This window comes from Pleurodeles waltl, chromosome 4_1, assembly GCF_031143425.1.
Source record: "Pleurodeles waltl isolate 20211129_DDA chromosome 4_1, aPleWal1.hap1.20221129, whole genome shotgun sequence".
Classification (NCBI taxonomy): domain Eukaryota; kingdom Metazoa; phylum Chordata; class Amphibia; order Caudata; family Salamandridae; genus Pleurodeles; species Pleurodeles waltl.
The window spans coordinates 331,087,713-331,107,694 of record NC_090442.1 but is presented as its reverse complement, the minus strand read 5'-3'; the positions used below and the strand labels follow the sequence as shown (position 1 = coordinate 331,107,694).

The following is a 19,982-nucleotide window of genomic DNA, read 5'->3' as shown; positions in this document are numbered from 1 at the left end:
CAAAACCTCATCTCTTTCTTTCCATCTTTGGTGTGAGGTTTGGGGACTAAGACCACTGGGCTAGCCCAGGGGCTGTCAGAGCGCTCAATTACTCCCAATTCCAGCATCTTGTGGACTTCCACCTTGATGCTTTCCTTAACATGGTCAGACTGTCTAAAGATTTTGTTTTTGACAGGCATGCTGTCTCCTGTGTCCACATCATGGGTACACAGGTGTGTCTGACCAGGGGTTAAGGAGAAGAGTTCAGGAAACTGTTGTAGGACTCTCCTACAATCAGCTTGCTGTTGGCCAGAGAGGGTGTCTGAGTAGATCACTCCATCTACTGTGCCATCTTTTGGGTCTGATGACAGAAGATCAGGGAGAGGTTCACTCTCTGCCTCCTGATCCTCATCTGTTACCATCAACAGATTGACATCAGCCCTGTCGTGGAAGAGCTTAAGGCGGTTTACATGGATCACCCTCTTGGGGCTCCTGCTTGTGCCCAGGTCCACCAGGTAGGTGACCTGACTCTTCCTTTCTAGTACTGGGTAAGGGCCACTCCATTTGTCCTGGAGTGCCCTGGGAGCCACAGGCTCCAGAACCCAGACTTTCTGCCCTGGTTGGAACTCAACCAGTGCAGCCTTTTGGTCATACCAAAACTTCTGGAGCTGTTGGCTGGCCTCAAGGTTTTTGGTTGCCTTTTCCATGTACTCTGCCATTCTAGAGCGAAGGCCAAGTACATAGTCCACTATGTCCTGTTTAGGCTCATGGAGAGGTCTCTCCCAGCCTTCTTTAACAAGGGCAAGTGGTCCCCTTACAGGATGACCAAACAGAAGTTCAAAGGGTGAGAACCCTACTCCCTTCTGTGGTACCTCCCTGTAAGCGAAAAGCAGACATGGCAGGAGGACATCCCATCTCCTTTTGAGTTTTTCTGGGAGCCCCATGATCATGCCCTTTAATGTCTTGTTGAATCTCTCAACTAAGCCATTAGTTTGTGGATGGTAAGGTGTAGTGAATTTATAAGTCACTCCACACTCATTCCACATGTGCTTTAGGTATGCTGACATGAAGTTAGTACCTCTGTCAGACACCACCTCCTTAGGGAAACCCACTCTGGTAAAGATACCAATGAGGGCCTTGGCTACTGCAGGGGCAGTAGTCGACCTAAGGGGAATAGCTTCAGGATACCTGGTAGCATGATCCACTACTACCAGGATATACATATTTCCTGAGGCTGTGGGAGGTTCTAGTGGACCAACTATGTCCACACCCACTCTTTCAAAGGGCACCCCCACCACTGGAAGTGGAATGAGGGGGGCCTTTGGATGCCCACCTGTCTTACCACTGGCTTGACAGGTGGGGCAGGAGAGGCAAAACTCCTTAACCATGGTGGACATATTGGGCCAGTAGAAGTGGTTGACTAACCTCTCCCACGTCTTGGTTTGTCCCAAATGCCCAGCAAGGGGAATGTCATGGGCCAATGTTAGGATGAACTCTCTGAACAGCTGAGGCACTACCACTCTCCTAGTGGCACCAGGTTTGGGGTCTCTGGCCTCAGTGTACAGGAGTCCATCTTCCCAATAGACCCTATGCGTTCCATTTTTCTTGCCTTTGGACTCTTCAGCAGCTTGCTGCATAAGGCCTTCAAGAGAGGGACAGGTTTCTTGTCCCTTACACAGCTCCTCCCTTGAGGGTCCCCCTGGGCCTAAGAGCTCAACCTGGTAAGGTTCAAGCTCCAAAGGCTCAGTTCCCTCAGAGGGCAGAACTTCTTCCTGAGAAGAGAGGTTCCCTTTCTTTTGCTGTGTTGCAGTTGGTTTCCCAACTGACTTTCCTGTTCTCTTGGTAGGCTGGGCCATTTTTCCAGACTCCAGCTCTACTTTTTCACCCTGTGCCTTGCATTGTGCTCTTGTTTTCACACACACCAGTTCAGGGATACCCAGCATTGCTGCATGGGTTTTTAGTTCTACCTCAGCCCATGCTGAGGACTCCAGGTCATTTCCAAGCAGACAGTCCACTGGGATATTTGAGGAGACCACCACCTGTTTCAGGCCATTGACCCCTCCCCATTCTAAAGTAACCATTGCCATGGGATGTACTTTTCTCTGATTGTCAGCGTTGGTGACTGTGTAAGTTTTTCCAGTCAGGTATTGGCCAGGGGAAACCAGTTTCTCTGTCACCATGGTGACACTGGCACCTGTATCCCTCAGGCCCTCTATTCTAGTCCCATTAATTAAGAGTTGCTGTCTGTATTTTTGCATGTTAGGCGGCCAGACAGCTAGTGTGGCTAAATCCACCCCACCCTCAGAAACTAGAGTAGCTTCAGTGTGGACCCTGATTTGCTCTGGGCACACTGTTGATCCCACTTGGAGACTAGCCATACCAGTGTTACCTGGATGGGAGTTTGGAGTGGAACCTTTCTTGGGACAGGCCTTGTCTCCAGTTTGGTGTCCATGCTGTTTACAGCTATGACACCAGGCCTTTTTGGGATCAAAGTTTTTACCCTTGTACCCATTGTTTTGTGAAGAGGCTCTGGGCCCACCCTCCTGTGCAGGTTTTTGGGGGCCTGTAGAAGACTCTTTACTATTTTTAGTTTTGGTTGCCTCATCACCCTTCCCCTGGGGAGTCTTTGTGACCCCTTTCTTTTGGTCACCCCCTGTTGAAGTCTTGGACACCCTTGTCTTGACCCAATGGTCCGCCTTCTTTCCCAATTCTTGGGGAGAAATTGGTCCTAGGTCTACCAGATGCTGATGCAGTTTATCATTGAAACAATTACTCAATAGGTGTTCCTTCACAAATAAATTGTACAGCCCATCATAATTACTTACACCACTGCCTTGAATCCAACCATCTAGTGTTTTCACTGAGTAGTCAACAAAGTCAACCCAGGTCTGGCTCGAGGATTTTTGAGCCCCCCTGAACCTAATCCTGTACTCCTCAGTGGAGAATCCAAAGCCCTCAATCAGGGTACCCTTCATGAGGTCATAAGATTCTGCATCTTTTCCAGAGAGTGTGAGGAGTCTATCCCTACACTTTCCAGTGAACATTTCCCAAAGGAGAGCACCCCAGTGAGATCTGTTCACTTTTCTGGTTACACAAGCCCTCTCAAAAGCTGTGAACCACTTGGTGATGTCATCACCATCTTCAAATTTTGTCACAATCCCTTTGGGGATTTTTAACATGTCAGGAGAATCTCTGACCCTATTTATATTGCTGCCACCATTGATGGGTCCTAGGCCCATCTCTTGTCTTTCCCTCTCTATGGCTAGGATCTGTCTTTCCAAAGCCAATCTTTTGGCCATCCTGGCTAACTGGATGTCCTCTTCACTGGGGCTATCCTCAGTGATTTCAGAGGTGTTGGTCTCTCCTGTGAGGGAACCAGCATCTCTGACTATTATTTTAGGAGTCAGGGTTTGAGGGACCCTGTTCTCCCTAGATAGGACTGGTAGGGGGGAATTGTCCTCCAAGTCACTATCCTCTTCCTCTGAGTTGCCACCCTCAGAGGGGTTGGCCTTTTCAAACTCTGCCAAAAGCTCCTGGAGCTGTATTTTGGTAGGTTTGGGGCCCATTGTTATTTTCTTTATTTTACAGAGTGACCTTAGCTCCCTCATCTTAAGATGGAGGTAAGGTGTGGTGTCGAGTTCCACCACAGTCACATCTGTGCTAGACATTTTGCTTCTAAAAGTTGGAATACTTTTTAAGAATCTACAACTAGTTCTAGAATCTAATTCAAACTTTTACAAACTTTTAAACTCTAAAAGAAATGCTAAACAGGATCTAACACAAGGCCCTAGCAGGTCTTTTAAGAATTTAGAAAACTTTTCAAATTGCAAAAATCAATTTCTAATGACAATTTTGGAATTTGTCGTGTGATCAGGTATTGGCTGAGTAGTCCAGCAAATGCAAAGTCTTGTACCCCACCGCTGATCCACCAATGTAGGAAGTTGGCTCTGTATGTGCTATTTCAAAGTAAGGAATAGCATGCACAGAGTCCAAGGGTTCCCCTTAGAGGTAAAATAGTGGTAAAAATAGATAATACTAATGCTCTATTTTGTGGTAGTGTGGTCGAGCAGTAGGCTTATCCAAGGAGTAGTGTTAAGCATTTGTTGTACATACACATAGACAATAAATGAGGTACACACACTCAGAGACAAATCCAGCCAATAGGTTTTTATATAGAAAAATATCTTTTCTTAGTTTATTTTAAGAACCACAGGTTCAAATTCTACATGTAATATCTCATTCGAAAGGTATTGCAGGTAAGTACTTTAGGAACTTCAAATCATCAAAATTGCATGTATACTTTTCAAGTTATTGACAAATAGCTGTTTTAAAAGTGGACACTTAGTGCAATTTTCACAGTTCCTAGGGGAGGTAAGTATTTGTTAGGTTAACCAGGTAAGTAAGGCACTTACAGGGCTTAGTTCTTGGTCCAAGGTAGCCCACCGTTGGGGGTTCAGAGCAACCCCAAAGTCACCACACCAGCAGCTCAGGGCCGGTCAGGTGCAGAGTTCAAAGTGGTGCCCAAAACACATAGGCTAGAATGGAGAGAAGGGGGTGCCCCGGTTCCGGTCTGCTTGCAGGTAAGTACCCGCGTCTTCGGAGGGCAGACCAGGGGGGTTTTGTAGGGCACCGGGGGGGACACAAGCCCACACAGAAATTTCACCCTCAGCAGCGCGGGGGCGGCCGGGTGCAGTGTAGAAACAAGCGTCGGGTTTTCAATGTTAGTCTATGAGAGATCTCGGGATCTCTTCAGCGCTGCAGGCAGGCAAGGGGGGGATTCCTCGGGGAAACCTCCACTTGGGCAAGGGAGAGGGACTCCGGGGGGTCACTTCTCCAGTGAAAGTCCGGTCCTTCAGGTCCTGGGGGCTGCGGGTGCAGGGTCTCTCCCAGGCGTCGGGACTTTAGGTTCAAAGAGTCGCGGTCAGGGGAAGCCTCGGGATTCCCTCTGCAGGCGGCGCTGTGGGGGCTCAGGGGGGACAGGTTTTGGTACTCACAGTATCAGAGTAGTCCTGGGGTCCCTCCTGAGGTGTCGGATCTCCACCAGCCGAGTCGGGGTCGCCGGGTGCAGTGTTGCAAGTCTCACGCTTCTTGCGGGGAGCTTGCAGGGTTCTTTAAAGCTGCTGGAAACAAAGTTGCAGCTTTTCTTGGAGCAGGTCCGCTGTCCTCGGGAGTTTCTTGTCTTTTCGAAGCAGGGGCAGTCCTCAGAGGATGTCGAGGTCGCTGGTCCCTTTGGAAGGCGTCGCTGGAGCAGGATCTTTGGAAGGCAGGAGACAGGCCGGTGAGTTTCTGGAGCCAAGGCAGTTGTCGTCTTCTGGTCTTCCTCTGCAGGGGTTTTTCAGCTAGGCAGTCCTTCTTCTTGTAGTTGCAGGAATCTGATTTTCTAGGGTTCAGGGTAGCCCTTAAATACTAAATTTAAGGGCGTGTTTAGGTCTGGGGGGTTAGTAGCCAATGGCTACTAGCCCTGAGGGTGGGTACACCCTCTTTGTGCCTCCTCCCAAGGGGAGGGGGTCACAATCCTAACCCTATTGGGGGAATCCTCCATCTGCAAGATGGAGGATTTCTAAAAGTTAGAGTCACTTCAGCTCAGGACACCTTAGGGGCTGTCCTGACTGGCCAGTGACTCCTCCTTGTTTTTCTCATTATTTTCTCCGGCCTTGCCGCCAAAAGTGGGGCCTGGCCGGAGGGGGCGGGCAACTCCACTAGCTGGAGTGTCCTGCTGGGTTGGCACAAAGGAGGTGAGCCTTTGAGGCTCACCGCCAGGTGTGACAATTCCTGCCTGGGGGAGGTGTTAGCATCTCCACCCAGTGCAGGCTTTGTTACTGGCCTCAGAGTGACAAAGGCACTCTCCCCATGGGGCCAGCAACATGTCTCGGTTTGTGGCAGGCTGCTAAAACTAGTCAGCCTACACAGATAGTCGGTTAAGTTTCAGGGGGCACCTCTAAGGTGCCCTCTGGGGTGTATTTTACAATAAAATGTACACTGGCATCAGTGTGCATTTATTGTGCTGAGAAGTTTGATACCAAACTTCCCAGTTTTCAGTGTAGCCATTATGGTGCTGTGGAGTTCGTGTTTGACAGGCTCCCAGACCATATACTCTTATGGCTACCCTGCACTTACAATGTCTAAGGTTTTGGTTAGACACTGTAGGGGTACCATGCTCATGCACTGGTACCCTCACCTGTGGTATAGTGCACCCTGCCTTAGGGCTGTAAGGCCTGCTAGAGGGGTGTCTTACCTATACTGCATAGGCAGTGAGAGGCTGGCATGGCACCCTGAGGGGAGTGCCATGTCGACTTACTCGTTTTGTCCTCACTAGCACACACAAGCTGGCAAGCAGTGTGTCTGTGCTGAGTGAGAGGTCTCCAGGGTGGCATAAGACATGCTGCAGCCCTTAGAGACCTTCCTTGGCATCAGGGCCCTTGGTACTAGAAGTACCAGTTACAAGGGACTTATCTGGATGCCAGGGTGTGCCAATTGTGGATACAAAAGTACAGGTTAGGGAAAGAACACTGGTGCTGGGGCCTGGTTAGCAGGCCTCAGCACACTTTCAATTGTAAACATAGCATCAGCAAAGGCAAAAAGTCAGCGGGCAACCATGCCAAGGAGGCATTTCCTTACAAAAGGTATTGCAGGTAAGTACTTTAGGAACTTTGAATAATCACAGTAGCATATATACTTTTTTCATAAAAGACAATAAGCTGTTTTAAAAGTGGACACTTAGTGCAATTTTCACAGTTCCTGGGGGAGGTAAAGTATTGTTATTTTTAGCAGGAAAGTAAATCACTTACAGGTCTCAGTTTTGGGTCCAAGGTAGCCCACCGTTGGGGGTTCAGAGCAACCCCAAAGTTACCACACCAGCAGCTCAGGGCCGGTCAGGTGCAGAGGTCAAAGAGGTGCCCAAAACACTTAGGCTTCAATGGAGAGAAGCGGGTGCCCCGGTTCCAGTCTGCCAGCAGGTAAGTACCCGCGTCTTCGGAGGGCAGACCAGGGGGGTTTTGTAGGGCACCGGGGGGGGACACAAGTCCACACAGAAAGTACACCCTCAGCAGCGCGGGGGCGGCCGGGTGCAGTGTGCAAACAAGCGTCGGGTTCTCTGTAGATTTCAATGGGAGACCAAGGGGTCTCTTCAGCAGTGCAGGTAGGCAAGGGGGTGGGGGCTCCTCGGGGTAGCCACCACCTGGGCAAGGGAGAGGGCCTCCTGGGGGTCACTCCTGCACAGAAGTTCCGTTCCTTCAGGTGCTAGGGGCTGCGGGTGCAGGGTCTTTTCCAGCCGTCGGGACTTTAGGTTCAGGCAGTCGCGGTCAGGGGGAGTGTAAAGAAATGGCTCCCTGTTGCAGTTACCCCCCACTTTTTGCCTGATACTGATGCTGACTTGACTGAGAAGTGTGCTGGGACCCTGCTAACCAGGCCCCAGCACCAGTGTTCTTTCACCTAAAATGTACCATTGATTCCACAATTGGCACACCCTGGCATCCAGATAAGTCCCTTGTAACTGGTACCTCTGGTACCAAGGGCCCTGATGCCAGGGAAGGTCTCTAAGGGCTGCAGCATGTATTATGCCACCCTAGAGACCCCTCACTCAGCACAGACACACTGCTTACCAGCTTGTGTGTGCTAGTGAGAACAAAATGAGTAAGTCGACATGGCACTCCCCTCAGGGTGCCATGCCAGCCTCTCACTGCCTATGCAGTATAGGTCAGTCACCCCTCTAGCAGGCCTTACAGCCCTAAGGCAGGGTGCACTATACCATAGGTGAGGGTACCAGTGCATGAGCATGGTACCCCTACAGTGTCTAAACAAAACCTTAGACATTGTAAGTGCAGGGTAGCCATAAGAGTATATGGTCTGGGAGTTTGTCAAACACGACCTCCACAGCACCATAATGGCTACACTGAAAACTGGGAAGTTTGGTATCAAACTTCTCAGCACAATAAATGCACACTGATGCCAGTGTACATTTTATTGCAAAATACACCCCAGAGGGCACCTTAGAGGTGCCCCCTGAAACTTAACCGACTGTCTGTGTAGGCTGACTAGTTCCAGCAGCCTGCCACACTAGAGACATGTTGCTGGCCCCATGGGGAGAGTGCCTTTGTCACTCTGAGGCCAGTAACAAAGCCTGCACTGGGTGGAGATGCTAACACCTCCCCCAGGCAGGAGCTGTAACACCTGGCGGTGAGCCTCAAAGGCTCACCCCTTTGTCACAGCACCGCAGGACACTCCAGCTAGTGGAGTTGCCCGCCCCCTCCGGCCCCGGCCCCCACTTTTGGCGGCAAGGCCGGAGAAAATAATGAGAATAACAAGGAGGAGTCACTGGCCAGTCAGGACAGCCCCTAAGGTTTCCTGAGCTGAGGTGACTCTAACTTTTAGAAATCCTCCATCTTGCAGATGGAGGATTCCCCCAATAGGGTTAGGATTGTGACCCCCTCCCCTTGGGAGGAGGCACAAAGAGGGTGTACCCACCCTCAGGGCTAGTAGCCATTGGCTACTAACCCCCCAGACCTAAACACGCCCTTAAATTTAGTATTTAAGGGCTACCCTGAACCCTAGAAAATTAGATTCCTGCAACAACAAGAAGAAGGACTGCCTAGCTGAAAACCCCTGCAGAGGAAGACCAGAAGACAACTGCCTTGGCTCCAGAAACTCACCGGCCTGTCTCCTGCCTTCCAAAGAACTCTGCTCCAGCGACGCCTTCCAAAGGGACCAGCGACCTCTGAATCCTCTGAGGACTGCCCTGCTTCGACGACGACAAGAAACTCCCGAGGACAGCGGACCTGCTCCAAAAAGACTGCAACTTTGTTTCAAGAAGCAGCTTTAAAGAACCCTGCAACTCCCCGCAAGAAGCGTGAGACTTGCAACACTGCACCCGGCGACCCCGACTCGGCTGGTGGAGAACCAACACCTCAGGGAGGACCCCCGGACTACTCTACGACTGTGAGTACCAAAACCTGTCCCCCCTGAGCCCCCACAGCGCCGCCTGCAGAGGGAATCCCGAGGCTTCCCCTGACCGCGACTCTCTGAAACCTAAGTCCCGACGCCGGGAAAAGACCCTGCACCCGCAGCCCCCAGGATCTGAAGGACCGGACTTTCATTGCAGAAGTGACCCCCAGGAGTCCCTCTCCCTTGCCCAAGTGGAGGTTTCCCCGAGGAAGCCCCCCCTTGCCTGCCTGCAGCGCTGAAGAGATCCCTTGATCTCTCATTGACTTCCATTGCGAACCCGACGCTTGTTCTAACACTGCACCCGGCCGCCCCCGCGCCGCTGAGGGTGAAATTTCTGTGTGGGCTTGTGTCCCCCCCGGTGCCCTACAAAACCCCCCCTGGTCTGCCCTCCGAAGACGCGGGTACTTACCTGCAAGCAGACCGGAACCGGGGCACCCCCTTCTCTCCATTATAGCCTATGCGTTTTGGGCACCACTTTGAACTCTGCACCTGACCGGCCCTGAGCTGCTGGTGTGGTAACTTTGGGGTTGCTCTGAACCCCCCAACGGTGGGCTACCTTGGACCAAGAACTGAACCCTGTAAGTGTCTTACTTACCTGGTAAAACTAACAAAAACTTACCTCCCCCAGGAACTGTGAAAATTGCACTGTGTCCACTTTTGAAATAGCTATTTGTGAATAACTTGAAAAGTATACATGCAATTGAAATGATTCAAAGTTCCTAATGTACTTACCTGCAATACCTTTCAAACAAGATATTACATGTTAAATTTGAACCTGTGGTTCTTAAAATAAACTAAGAAAAGATATTTTTCTAAACAAAACCTATTGGCTGGATTTGTCTCTGAGTGTGTGTACCTCATTTATTGTCTATGTGTATGTACAACAAATGCTTAACACTACTCCTTGGATAAGCCTACTGCTCGACCACACTACCACAAAATAGAGCATTAGTATTATCTATTTTTACCACTATTTTACCTCTAAGGGGAACCCTTGGACTCTGTGCATGCTATTCCTTACTTTGAAATAGCACATACAGAGCCAACTTCCTACAGGGAGCCTCGGGATTCCCTCTGCAGGCGTCGCTGTGGGGGCTCAGGGGGGACAACTTAGGTTTCTCACGGTCTCTGAGTCGCCGGAGGGTCCTCCCTGAGGTGTTGGTTCTCCACCAGTCAAGTCGGGGTCGCCGGGTGCAGTGCGGGGTCTTTAAATCTGCTCCTTTGAAACAAAGTTGCAGTTCTTTTGGAGCAGTGCAGCTGTCCTCGGGAGTTTCTTGTCTTTCTTGAAGCAGGGCAGTCCTCTGAGGATTCAGAGGTCGCTGGTCCTTGGGAAAGCGTCGCTGGAGCAGGTTTCTTTGGAAGGCAGGAGACAGGCCGGTAGGTCTGGGGCCAAAGCAGTTGGTGTCTTCTTTTCTTCCTCTGCAGGGGTCTTTCAGCTCAGCAGTCCTCTTCTTCTTGTAAGTTGCAGGAAACTAAATTCTTAGGTTCAGGGGAGCCCTTAAATACTAAATTTAAGGGCGTGTTTAGGTCTGGGGGGGTTAGTAGCCAATGGCCACTAGCCCTGAGGGTGGGTACACCCTCTTTGTGCCTCCTCCCAAGGGGAGGGGGTCACATCCCTAATCCTATTGGGGGAATCCTCCATCTGCAAGATGGAGGATTTCTAAAAGTTAGTCACTTCAGCTCAGGACACCTTAGGGGCTGTCCTGACTGGCCAGTGACTCCTCCTTGTTATTCTCATTATTTCCTCCGGCCTTGCCGCCAAATGTGGGGGCCGTGGCCGGAGGGGGCGGGCAACTCCACTAGCTGGAGTGTCCTGCGGTGCTGGAACAAAGGGGTGAGCCTTTGAGGCTCACCGCCAGGTGTTACAGCTCCTGCCTGGGGGAGGTGTTAGCATCTCCACCCAGTGCAGGCTTTTTTACTGTCCTCAGCGTGACAAAGGCACTCTCCCCATGGGGCCAGGAACATGTCTCTAGTGTGGCAGGCTGCTGGAACCAGTCAGCCTACACAGATAGTTGGATACAGTTTCAGGGGGCACCTCTAAGGTGCCCTCTGGGGTGTGTTTCACAATAAAATGTACACTGGCATCAGTGTGCATTTATTGTGCTGAGAAGTTTGATACCAAACTTCTCAGTTTTCAGTGTAGCCATTATGGTGCTGTGGAGTTCGTGTTTGACAAACTCCCAGACCATATACTCTTATGGCTACCCTGCACTTACAATGTCTAAGGTTTGGCTTAGACACTGTAGGGGCACAGTGCTCATGCACTGGTGCCCTCACCTATGGTATAGTGCACCCTGCCTTAGGGCTGTAAGGCCTGCTAGAGGGGTGACTTATCTATACTTGCATAGGCAGTGAGAGGCTGGCATGGCACCCTGAGGGGAGTGCCATGTCGACTTACTCCTTTTGTTCTCACCAGCACACACAAGCTGGCAAGCAGTGTGTCTGTGCTGAGTGAGGGGTCTCCAGGGTGGCATAAGTCATGCTGCAGCCCTTAGAGACCTTCCCTGGCATCAGGGCCCTTGGTACCAGAGGTACCAGTTACAAGGGACTTACCTGGATGCCAGGGTGTGCCAATTGTGGATACAAAAGTACAGGTTAGGGAAAGAACACTGGTGCTGGGGCCTGGTTAGCAGGCCTCAGCACACTTTCAATTCAAAACATAGCATCAGCAAAGGCAAAAAGTCAGGGGGTAACCATGCCAAGGAGGCATTTCCTTACATATCTTACCAAATGTATCGTATGTATTTGAATGGTTATGGTTTGTCTCCATACGGTGCTAACCTTTCAGACCATTAGCAGTACCTAAATATGTGTGGCATTTCTGCGTAAAACCTATTTACCAGATTTAGTTAGGTTTTTAAACTGAGCAAACGTCTACACTACGAAGTTATTAACTTTATACTTAGATTGTCCCTGCCTTCCTAACTGTACAGACTCTACGCTACTCTGGTTACTTTATAATTGGTTGTGGCTGTTGCTTGATTCAAAGATTGACCTTATGTTTGTCCTCTCATGAACTGTTTTGATTGAGCTAATTCATAATTGATTGATGAACTACTAGTTGCCTTCTGTAATTATCATAATTTTGAATAAACCTATACGATTTATCCTGGTCACCTTTCTAGTGTAAGTAATTTGATTTGGCGTTGGACTCCGTGTTACAAAGACTTACAAAGACTTACACAGACTTACAAAGACTCAGACCCGATACTATTCATCAACCCTGTTATTTATTTTAATTAAAACCTTGACTGATGCACATCATAACACATTTATTCCGTTGATGATAGCTGATGTGACAGTGTCGGTGCACATCATGTGTTAAAAGTACTGCTGGTAAATTTTAAATTCCATCCTCACAACTGATGTTTATCTTTGATAGAAAGATAACTGCGCAGATGATCTGATACAGGTTAACCTATTTGTCCGCCTGCCCTACGTTTATGTAGACCCTGAAGCTTTATTGCAAGTACCGTGCTAGTTTGGGTGGTAAATACTAGTCCCCGAGAGTATTTACAGTGTGTTTTGTCCCATTGGGAGCCTCGCAATGTGGATTAAGGAGATGATTTTGCATGTTACCCTGTTTAGAAGGACACAAACGTGGAACTTTACATTTTACACATGATCGTATGGGCAAAAATGTGCAGGTGAATTAGTTTGACTCGAATCAGGATTGTGAGCTGTGAGCAAACTACCATTTATGCCGAAGTCCAAATTGGTGCCAGGGATAATAAGCGAAATTGTACTTTTGTGTCAGATAGGCCGAGTGATTGCCTTATCCGGAGAATAGGAGTATAATTTAAAGGATAGATGGCGCTTTGTGACCACTCTTTCAACTTGGTTACATAGAACTGTCTCAAAGACAAGTGTGTTTATTGTCTCTGTGAACCCACTTGTTATATTCTACACTGTTTTCAGTCCTCTTTGCTAAAATGCTGTTGATTACGGTTTCCATCCCAAAATGTAATGCTGGAAGGCTCAGTTGGGATTCAATCTCTTGACCAGCAGAGGTCAGTGTTGTGCTACTTGGGTGTTTTGCTGAGTATTATGCTTCTGGTCTTTCCTCTGTAGCACAAACTGCTTGCAGGATTGCGTGGCAGTGTTGCCAGATTGGACTAGATCACGCACTCTTGGGCTACTTTTTCACGGTTGTGCTGAAAAATATTGGTTTGTGAGGGTTGCCAAACTTTGGGGAATTTTATAAATTATTTTGTGATATTTTTAACGTATTGGTCTTGGGATTGGTGTTGGCAACAGGATCAGTCTTTTATCCTTTCTAACCAATATGCCTGCGCTGGCTGCTCGAAGCTTGTTTTTTTTCTCAGCTGTTGGCATGGGCGTCAGTTCACCAAAATGCCAGCGGAAGTGACATCACACAATATTTTATCTTTACTTTCAGTCACACACATGGTTACACATACACACATTCGCTGATGCACACACTTTTTTATATTTTTTTTAACATAAGCACAGCATGGACGCAACATACATTTAAGTGTTTTACTTACCTCAGCTACCAAGGAGGGTCATAATCCAGTTAACTGTACTATATTTTTATTACACTAATAGTGAATGGTATATTATTATTCACTATTAGTGTAGTAAAAAAGTGATTGAAAGCAATGAAGTTGATCCCCAACTGACGTCCAGATCTACGCTAGCTTTGTCATGCGCCCTCATATTACGGGGGTGCTTTGGTTTTGAATTTTGCCGTTACTGAATGTGAAAGTTCTTTATTGGAGTTGGTGAAAGCGCAGCTTTGAGTGCTCATTCTAATTAAGATTTTTCTGCGCCCAAACAGGATGAGCCTGCGCCACAGTTTTTCTTTGATCTCAGCAAACAGCATGGAAAGAAACGTCATTCGGGAGGGAGAGATGGGCCGCATTCCCAGCCGAAACAACCTCGGAAAGCTCGTGAGTAAGCTGGTACAATACTTTATTGCAAAAGCCGGATCGCTGCGGCCTACATGTAAACACAATTTCCCTGGCACCGAATCTTTGGTGATTTTCGTCCACGGGAGACATTTTTTTTTTCTTCCAAATGAGTCTCTCGCCCGTATCTCGCATGTCTGTTTTTTTTATGCACGAAGCATGCCCTCGTGTTCAGCTGTCACGCAGGCTACTGGCAAGTGATTTTTGTAAATTCTTTTTTTCAGGAAGAAAAGCTATTCTATCCAACCCTACCAACCAGGCCGTTTCTGCTAATTAAACCAGAACAACGTTATTTGAAAGGTTACCGTAGACGGTTGATGCATTAATTAACTTTACGTTACTGTTTATTATTAACAAGAGTGTTTCCCTTGCGGGGAAACACTCCCCTTCTTTTTCGTTTGTTGGTGAAAAACACACTTTTGGATTTTCTGAATTATGGAACTAATTTTCAAGTCTGCTTCTTGAGACCTAGCGTCGATGAGACATTAGGGTTTGCCCTTGGTTCACTGGAGTATTGTGCTCCTACCATTTAATTTTACGGGGGTGACACGAGATGGACAGGACCAGAGGGCTAAATCGACTAACGTTTAATCTAAACACTTTTATGAATGTAGAAAGAAAGTCGATTCTAATAATTGCCTGTCTCTCGTTTCGAATTGCAGAATTGGAGGTATTGGTTTCAATTTGCTGACCTTTTATGTGGCATTTGCCCCAAAGATTTGACATGGTTGAATAATTTGCGCTTCATAGTCTAAAATTTAATAATTCACAGTTTTTCCTGCATCCTTGCTCGTAAGGGCCGGAACTAACAAATTGCTTCAAACTACCCCAGGGTATAGTAAGCTCCAGAAGCGGTCGCGTCAGTGGGTATTGTCTAGAGCTGTAACTTACTTTAAACTAAAGAAAACGTTAGGGCAGAAATCTTGATGCTTGTGTGCCAGCCAAATGCGCTGCAAGGAGAGGGGACCGTTTATGATCGGCATAACAAAAGTGCATTGTATGGAACCCAGCCGCTTAATCCATGACTTCCCAACACTTTCCATGGTACTGCATATCGAGTCCCACACCCCAGGTTATCTCTCCTCTATAAACATTCCTAATTTTTACTACTCTGGTACAGAATCGATTGTAAGAAAACAAAAATATATATCAGTATGGTTAAAAACGTTGGAAGGGCTCAGAGTACACCAAGGCAAATTATACATTTTTAATGCTAATTAAAAGGGAACGTGTAATGTAGTTCAGTAAGGTCCAGAGGTCTACCAGCATTTGGAAAGTGAAGCCCCTGCTGTAGAGCATGTAGTCACATAAACTTGCAGTCCAGATGGCGTACATTTGTTTATTTTGCATGTTTATGTAATCTACAGTGTGGAGCTCATTACTGCCTTCTAATATAAGCATAGTGACTGTGTAGATGACATCCGCCTGAAATTGTCATGAAAGTAACTTTTCACTGAGTAAACTTGATACTGCAGACCTTTTGACATTTGTTTGCACATATTCTAAATACGGATTGACAAAGCTTGCTTATTGAGCTCTGACTAAAATATTTGAAAAAGCTTGCTGTAGTGGAAAAAAACAAAACAAAAAATGATTGCGTTCTGTATAAAATATTTCCATGATATAAATAATTTAATGTGCCACAAGTGTACTTTTGAGATGTAAAATAGTTCCTCAAATGTTTCAATGCTCGAACTCCATAGGAGGTGGAAGAGTACACCAAAAGGCCAACATCATGGGGTGCGAGAGGAATTTTCCTCTGTCAATGGAGCTGAAGCCCTCTACATGGGCAGTGTTAAGATATATTGATTTGTGTAGCACACTAATCACCCAAGAGGGTATCCAGGCTAATACAGGTGCTTCTACAGAGAGCCAGGTCTTCAGCTTATTGCAGAAACCAAGAATTAAGGAGAAGGTCCTGATGAGTTGAGGGAGGTTGTTCTATGTCTTGGTGCAGTGTAGGAGAATGAGGGACCTCCAGTCTTGCTTTTGCAGATGCTGGAAATGTATGCGGGTGAGAGTGAAACAGAGCGTAGGTGTCTGGTGGGTTGGTGAAAGTGTATGCAGCTGTTCAGGTATTCTGGTCCTGTCTTGTGTAGGGCTTTGTATCTGTGTGAGAGAAGTTTGAATTGGCTGTGCTTGTGAATGGTGAGCCAGTGAAGCTTCTAAAGGTGCGGAGTGATGTGGGAGGTGTTGAATACAAGTCTTGCAGTGGTATTCGGGATGGTCTGTAGTCTGTAGGAGTTGTTTTGAAATTCCAGCTCGGAGAGTGTTAACGTAGTCCAGCTTGTTGGTGATCAGTGTTTGTGTGACAGTCCTTCTGGTGTTGTGAGGCAACCATTTGAAGATCTTTCGGAGCATGCATAAGATGTGAAAGCAAGAGGTGCTCATTGAATTGACTTGAACTGCCATATTGAGCTTGCTGACTAGGATGATCCCTAGATTTCCTACTTGATCTGTGGGTCCTAGCTTAGACGGCCGCCAGGTGGAGTGTTTTACTTTTCACTAATGGCCGAGCTGACACATTCATGCACTGACAAAAAATCTTTGGAATGTGCTTCTTAGTCCAAAGAAGACATTTATTATTTCACTTCACAAGATTCCTAAAAGGAGATTAGCATGTTGAAAGCGCTTGTTTAAAAATGGTCACAGCAATAATCTACAAATGATTCTCCACTGCAACATTCACAACAAATATATGCATCTATATTATAATGCAAAGCAAATAATGAATTAAATAGTATGCATCACCATGAGGCAAGGGCAACACTCCTTCATCTCTCTCCTATCAGCATATAATTGCCAGATCCCAGAATCGATCAAGAGGAGGGGAGGGAGTGAGGGAGGGGGGTAGGGCGGGAGGAAGTGAGGGAGGGAGATCTATATCTATCAATTATCCTAACGGTAAGGATGACACACTCCAGCGTCCTGGATGCGCCTGAGATCTGCATTGTCCCCGGTCCATCTGGTCTCGGCCTCTTATACTTTAAAGAAACAAGAGAGGAAAATTCCAGACTTGCCTCTCCCTGCAGAAGTTTAGTTATTCAAAAAATGCTGATTGCTTTTGGCTAGCTTTGAAAATAACACGTTGGGATGTGGCCACAATCCCAAGGTGCCAAATCAAAACAAGGCCGTTCCTTGCGATCTGAGTACATTCTTATCAGCCTATGCCCTTGATGGGAAAAAGTAAGAAAACAAGTCAGAATGCACATTGTACAACATGGAAAATCACTTTCAGCTTTTAATGTGGCAGTGAAGCTAAGGCTAAGCTGAATACAAAATAAGGTCTGTAACTGGTGACCACTAATGTGACAGTGGACAGCTAAGCCAAGTGCAAAGTGGTGCAACACGAAGTCAGTGGTCAAACACACATATCACTACATGGAGTCCCATAGGTAGGTCTTCTTGCCATGACCAGTACTTCTGGCTTGTCGGAGTTGAGCTCCAGGCAGTTGTTTGCATCCAGTCTGCTAGTATTGTCATGCAGTTGGTGAAGTTAGTCCTGATGGTTGTTGTTTTGTCCGCCAGGGATAGGATGAGTTGGGTGTTATCGGTATAGGAAATGACGGCACAGTAATTATTTCTGAACAAAATCGAATGCTTACTGAAGCAAATTTGAGTGTTCACAGTAACTTGATGATTTCATATTGAGAAAGGCCAGGCTCTGTATACGTATACACTATATCCATAGCAATTAGAATAAAATATTTTCCCCCCATTCATTTGGGCATATGTTTTTAAGAAATCTGTGTCCTTAAGCTAACATTGTAGTTTTAAATTTAAAGGCACTAGAAAGTTATCAACACACTTTAAGACATTTTCATTCAAATTGCCGATTTCTATGGTAAGCTGTCTTCCTCCTAGTGGGCTTTCTGCCTGATGAATTTTTGGGATAGTAAAAAATGTGGCCATGCTTATTATTATTATTATTTTAATGAGAAGGAAATTGAATTCCTCTTAAGCAAGTATGTGTTTTCCTTGCCAGGTATCCAGAATGTAATATAGTTCTTTCATTTATTCATTGGATTTCCATCCTTATAAGCTCTTTTTATTTTAATGCTTTTATTTTCTTATGCCTTCCAAGATCATTCTTTCTGTTTCATTTGGCTTTTTCAATCTATTTTCCGTGATGCAAGCTTTTTTACCAATCTTTTAGATGAAAAATTCAAACCCTACTGTCATTTGAAAGTCTTCTGTGTTTGGTTTGAATGTAGATGTCATTTTTAAATTACTGTCGGGAGCTAAATCAGTTTCACTTTGTATATCTATGATAATGTTGTGTTCTGAAAGGTTTTCACCTTGTTCTAAGTTTATTAAATCAGCAAAATTGTTCAGATCATACATTCACTTGTATTTTCATTATCCTTAAGATTTACTTAGCATCTTTCTTCTTTGTACATCCACAAAAAGTTACTCTTTTTCATTTCTACAGAATTTACACTTGATGAAAATGATCAAAAGGAGGCAGACAGACCTCTCCCCATCCCTACTCTGATGAGGGCTTTTACCTAAATTTAGAAAATGCCAATGGCCTGGGCACCTCACCAGAGTTGGACATGGAGCCACCCAGTGGTCCTTCTGTTGAAGGAAGTTTCTTTTGTTGTCGTAATCCTCAGAGCACTGGAAGTCTTCCACTTGCTGTTGCCTATGTAGAAGACAACGTCCAATTTGCTTGCATAAATTTTACAGTAGCGACCATCTAATTCCTGTTAGTTTCTTCCTGATGCTTAGGCCAAGCCATTTCTTCAACCAGAGCTTAAACGTCAGATTGCATGATGTTGTAGGTTGGCTTATGGAAATACCAAGTTATGGACACATCTTTCGACAGAGTGTAGTGGTGTTGGCATAATCCTGTAAAGTTACATTGTGGTCCTCCAGATTAGGAGTTTAAAGAAATTAATTCAATAATTAAGACTTTTTATTCGGTAGTCTGACATTTTGCTTTTTCAATTCTTTTTACCTGCTGGCTCATTACTGCTTTATCTTTTTGGAGGAAGGTTGTTTTGCCTCCTCTTCTGGAGGATATGAGAACTAACCTTTTGCAAGCCACTCTGGATGTTGACTATTTAGCCAAGCAGATCTTATCCTCTGGTCTGGGTTCAACAGATTTGGTTCATTGTGACTTTAAAGCTAGCTTTCTCATTTGTGGGCATGACTGTATGTGCTCCACTGGGTTTTTAGGAGACTGCCAGGTCACCCCTGTTACATGCCTTTCAGTAACATCCATCTGCAAGCCATTTCAGCACCAAAGAGGTATAAACAGAGCTATGTAGTGGTGAGCTCACTGTGTCTGCGTTCCCCAGCGTACCAATTTCATTAGCATCAGAAGTTTCAGGGCTACTTCTGGGGCCTAGCGTTTCATCAGAGGCAGCCGTCACAACCGATACAACAATCCATGCTTAATGTTAGGAGCCCTGGGTGCAAACAGGGTGCAGCAGTTGTCTTTCTTCTCTTCTGCCACTGCAGCAAAGCCTCTTTAATAAGCACTTGTGCAAACATAAACTGACAGTGAGAGAGGTGCGAGGGCAGCGTTCGCCATTTTCTGGATCACAGGTTCGGCATAATGGACTAGTGGTACATTCAGATTGTTCTGTGCCTTACATCTGGATTATCCATTCTCTAGGATTGAGGGATCAACTATGTCCTTGACACACATTATTTTGTAACTCCAACTCATGCAGAGTTTAGAAGCAGATAGACAGGTTTACAGACACACATAGTGGCAGTTTAAAACTGAATATTTCAGGGTTGAATGCTGGTACTTATTCGCCTCAAATGGAGGGATCTCCATTGGTGTTGATTTGCTCCTGAAATAGCAGACTTTAGGACCTGAAACCTGCTAATACTTTGTAGGCGCTCTAACTACGTGGTTTAGTCTGTGAAGACTGATGGAATTCTTAGTAGTATATAGGAAGACTAATTCCTTTTTATGACCTCCATCAAGACACAAGTCATGTAATTTTATGAAAAACTTAACCGTTGGTTAGATAGTGTTCGCATTTATAGAGTTCATTTTTTACTCCACTAGCATTTATTGTGAAACCTGTGCCAGAAAACTAAACACTTGACTCAAATGTCTTGTGATTTCATGAACTTTTTTGTGATTGTTCCTTTGCCTCCTTTTTCCATGGC

At 46.3% G+C, this 19,982-nt stretch overlaps 1 protein-coding gene across 2 annotated transcripts in view; it reads left to right on the top strand.

Moving 5' to 3' along the window:
* Positions 1-19,982, top strand: part of CWF19L1 (CWF19 like cell cycle control factor 1) — a 276,784-nt gene that overhangs the window by 145,642 nt on the left and 111,160 nt on the right. For both annotated transcript variants that reach the window (XM_069228444.1, XM_069228445.1), the window contains one exon: positions 13,721-13,832. In XM_069228444.1, the coding sequence (XP_069084545.1) occupies positions 13,721-13,832 (112 nt within the window). The remainder of the gene's footprint in view (positions 1-13,720; positions 13,833-19,982) is intronic.